Genomic DNA, 4021 nt, shown 5'->3' on the forward strand with positions numbered 1-4021 from the left:
TCAGGTATTCTGTGTTGTTGTTGGCAGAGCTCTCTGCTATACAGCCACCCGATCCGCCATCTTGTTTGTTCCCTCAGGTTCTCTTTTTAGGATGTTGTTATTATGTACCATCAAGTCAGACCTGATTCATAGGGACCCTTTATAGAGTGTTTGTTGCTTTTGTTAAGTGCCATCAAGTCAGTTCCGACTTACAGCAACCCAGTACAGGATTTCTGAGGATTGACTGGTGAGCTTGAACCAGCAATTTAGCAGTGCAGAGCATTAACCCACACCACCACACCAGGACTGGAGGGTTGTAAGGAGTTAAAACCCAGAAAGAGTGCGGGCTCTGCCCAGCGATGATCAGACTATAGACCAGCATCTTCCTCTGCCCCAATTAAGCTGTTCGATCTGGACCTTCAGTCCCTCTTTCCAGAATTTTTACAGTAAGGAAAAATATAGCCAAACCACGGATCAAACAAGATGCAAAAGCTACAACTTCCACACCCTGCCTTGGATTATTCTCTGATCTAGGCATTTCCCACCCTGCTTCATCCCAAGGTCTTTCTTCACTTCTCAGTGTTTCCAAGCTGAGACTATAAGTGCAATATTAAACTTCCTGAAATACCTTTAAAAAAAGAAAAACCTTTCAATACCAGGTACATGGAGACTAAGAAACAGCCTACAGAAACCATATAAAATATTAATAAAGCAGGCACCAGACTGAAGTTATTGATGAACTCATCAGAGAAAACCATACCTTGCTTGGCAGCTGAGTAGAAGCATCTCACGGTTATGAATCAAAATATACAGAAGAACCAGGAAGGCTTTTGCTCTAATGGAAGTTGAGGGGCTGTCAAATAATCGAATAACTGTGGAGACAAAATCCTGCGGAAGAAAATTTCAAAGTTTCTTGAGAACCCATGTAATAAACAGGGTAGTCTTAACTATCAGGGTGAACAATTTACAATTTACAACAGTCAAGTAAAACAGCAGGAAATAAAATACTATTCAGCTACCATTTTGCATTTTTAATTGTGCCAGGTACTTGTGATCTTAAATTCAGCAATTTTTCCAAATCTACCACGATGGATTCTAATCCAGGCCAGACAACAAAGCCTGTCAACTAACTACACAACTACATAATTGTGTGACAGTAATCAGAATTTCTGAGTTATGACTGTCGATGTGTATGAATCATAGGGCAAACTGACATACACAGAGACCATGTCTCTAGTCTATACAATCTGAGGTCTTACAGATATAAATTACAAACAATACCCAACACAAAATATGACACGCTGAATGACACAAGAGAAAATCCTGTAATCATTAAATAAAGGTGTTTGTTGTTGTTTAGTGCCATCAAGTTGCTTCCAACTCATAGTAACCCTATATAGGAGCGGGGTGGAGAACATCAGGTCCACAGCAGTACAAAGCCCACAAAATCATTTCGTCAGACCTGCCAAGGCAACTAAGTTCCAGCCATCACACTGCTGTTGTTAAATGTAAGCGAGCTGATTCCAATTTATAGCGAGCCTCTGTAGGGTTTCCGAGGAGCTGCTGATAAGCTTGACCCGCTGATCTTGCAGGTCTGTACATTAACCCATGGTGACACACCATGAGTTAAAAATAGCAGGCTAATTTTTAAGTTGCTAATTTTGTATGGCTCATAAAGAATGTTATAAATTTAGGCAGAAAAAAAAAAGATACCCCAACCCTGAAATATAAGGTTTCCAAGGAGTGGCTGGTGAGTTTGAACCGCCTACCTTGCAGTTCAAACTGACTTTGTGTTCTAGTGGTCTTATCCTACAGCACCATACGAAGACTCCAAAGGAGCCAAATTAAAGGTATAATACAACACAATAAGAACACTAATCAATAAATAATAGTGTGAGTTCCCTTTTAATATATTGTGTTAAATCCGTAAGGTTGGCAGTTCAACCCCACCAGTCACTCTTCAGAAACCCTAGATAGGATTGCTGTAAGTAGGAAGCCACTCAACAGCAGTTAACAACAACAGGGCAACAAAGGATTAAGCATTGTGCTACTAACCACAAGGTTGGTGGTTCACACCCACCAGTCGCTCCTCAGGAGAAATATTAAGGATGTGTGCTCTGATACAGATTTAGAGCCTCGGAAATCCTAGAGAGCAGTTCTACCCTGTCCTATAGGATCACTGTGAAGTCACAATTGACTTGATGTTGGTAAGCTGGGTTTGACTTGGTTTATTCAGCCAAATGTGAGATTGGCCCAGGACCAGGCAATGTTTCATTCTGTTGTGCACAAGGTCGCTATGAGTTGGTACCAACTCGATGACACCTAACAAAAACAACACCAACACAGATATGTTGTAAAAAGTAAATCCACACATATACACACACCAAAGGAATATAGACTCATATTTTTAGCAACATGGCTAAAGAGAACAGAAATATAAGTTTCCCAAATCCCTATTATTAAGTGCTGCCAAGTTGGTTCTGATTCAGTAGAAACGTGCTCTAGGGTTTCTAAGGCTGCAAATCTTTAACTGAGCAGAAAACATCATCTCTCCACCACAGAGTGGCTGGTAGACTAGACCCATCAATACTGTGGTTAGAAGTCCAGCATTCATCTTAAAGAGCTACCCATGAATCCTTAAATACTGCCATTTGAGATTTGAATTTTTGTTCAGTTCTTTCACACCATTAGAAATGTTATGTGTTCCTCCCTTTGTGTTCTCTAACACCAGGTCTTTGTATATTTCGTTATAATATTCTACTTTGTCTTCTTGGGCTGCCTTTTGAAATTTTCTGTTTAGCTCTTTTACTTCATCACTTCTGCCAGTACCTTTAGCCTCATTATACTCAGGAGTAAGTTTCAGAGTCTCTTCTGACATCCATTTTGGTCTATTCTTTCTTTCCTGTCTTTTTAGCAATATTTTGCTTTCTTCCTGTACTACAGGTTTCAGCAGAGCTTCCAGACTAAGACAGACTAAAATGAATGAGACTACCTCTGTATGTTGAGTCACTAAAAACCTTGCAAATAGCAGCCAGACAGTATCAAATATAGTGCCAGAAAATGAAAACATCATGAAAAGCAGAAAACTGTCAGATACAGCACCAGAATATGAGCCCTTTAGGTTGAAAGACACTCAAAATACGACTGAGGAAAAGCAACCTCCTATAAGTAGAGTAGACCATAATTGTGTGATTGGGCAAAGTTTTCAGGGCTTTTCATTTGTTGATGGGGCATTTAAAATGAAGAGAAACAGCTATAAACATCCATGAATAATCTGAACAGGGAATGCACAAGGTATGAGTCTAGGAAAATTCAAAGTTGTCAAAAATTAAATGGAACGCATAAAAATTCATTTTGAATTTTTAATCCCTGGGCATTAATGAGCTGAAATGAATGGGTACAGACCACTTTGAACCAGGCAATCATATGGTTTACTATGTCAGTCACGACAAATTGAAGAGGAATGGTATCACATTCATTGTCAATAAATAAATAAACCACCATTTCACAATCTCTTGTGATGTACAATGATGTCTGTGCAAAGCCAAACTCACCCAGCCAGATTTGCCCAAATTACAAACTGGTAAGCAAAATAAGTTTATTTTAAAGCCACTAAATGTTGGGATAGTTACAAAGATATAGATGACTGAAACTGACCTTAAATATATAATGAAGCAGGAAGAGTTTCCAGGCACAAAAAAAAGTCTGTAGTCATAACTTTAAACACAGAAATGTCCAAGAATACAAGATGAGGTCTAATATGGTGTTTTTTTTTCTCATGTTGTACTGGTTGTTGTTATTATTGTTAGGTGCCATCGAGTCGGTACCGACCCATAGCGACCTTATGCACACCAGAACAAAACACTGCCTGATCCTGGGCCAACCTCACTACTGTTGCCACACTTGAGTCTATCGATGCTACCACTTGGCCAATCCATCTCGTTGGGGTCTTCCTCTTTTTCTCTGACCCTCAACCTTACCAAACATGATATCCTTCTCCAGTGAATGGTCCCTCCAGACAATATGTCCAAAGTATGAGAGA

General features: G+C 39.6%; 1 protein-coding gene across 1 annotated transcript in view; it reads right to left on the bottom strand.

The window, feature by feature from the left end:
- Positions 1-4021, bottom strand: part of ULK4 (unc-51 like kinase 4) — an 892765-nt gene that overhangs the window by 626695 nt on the left and 262049 nt on the right. The window contains exon 19 of the mRNA XM_006868826.1: positions 740-867. Coding sequence (XP_006868888.1) covers positions 740-867 — 128 coding nt within the window. The remainder of the gene's footprint in view (positions 1-739; positions 868-4021) is intronic.

Source organism: Chrysochloris asiatica, unplaced genomic scaffold (assembly GCF_000296735.1).
Source record: "Chrysochloris asiatica unplaced genomic scaffold, ChrAsi1.0 scaffold00124, whole genome shotgun sequence".
NCBI classification, from domain to species: domain Eukaryota; kingdom Metazoa; phylum Chordata; class Mammalia; order Afrosoricida; family Chrysochloridae; genus Chrysochloris; species Chrysochloris asiatica.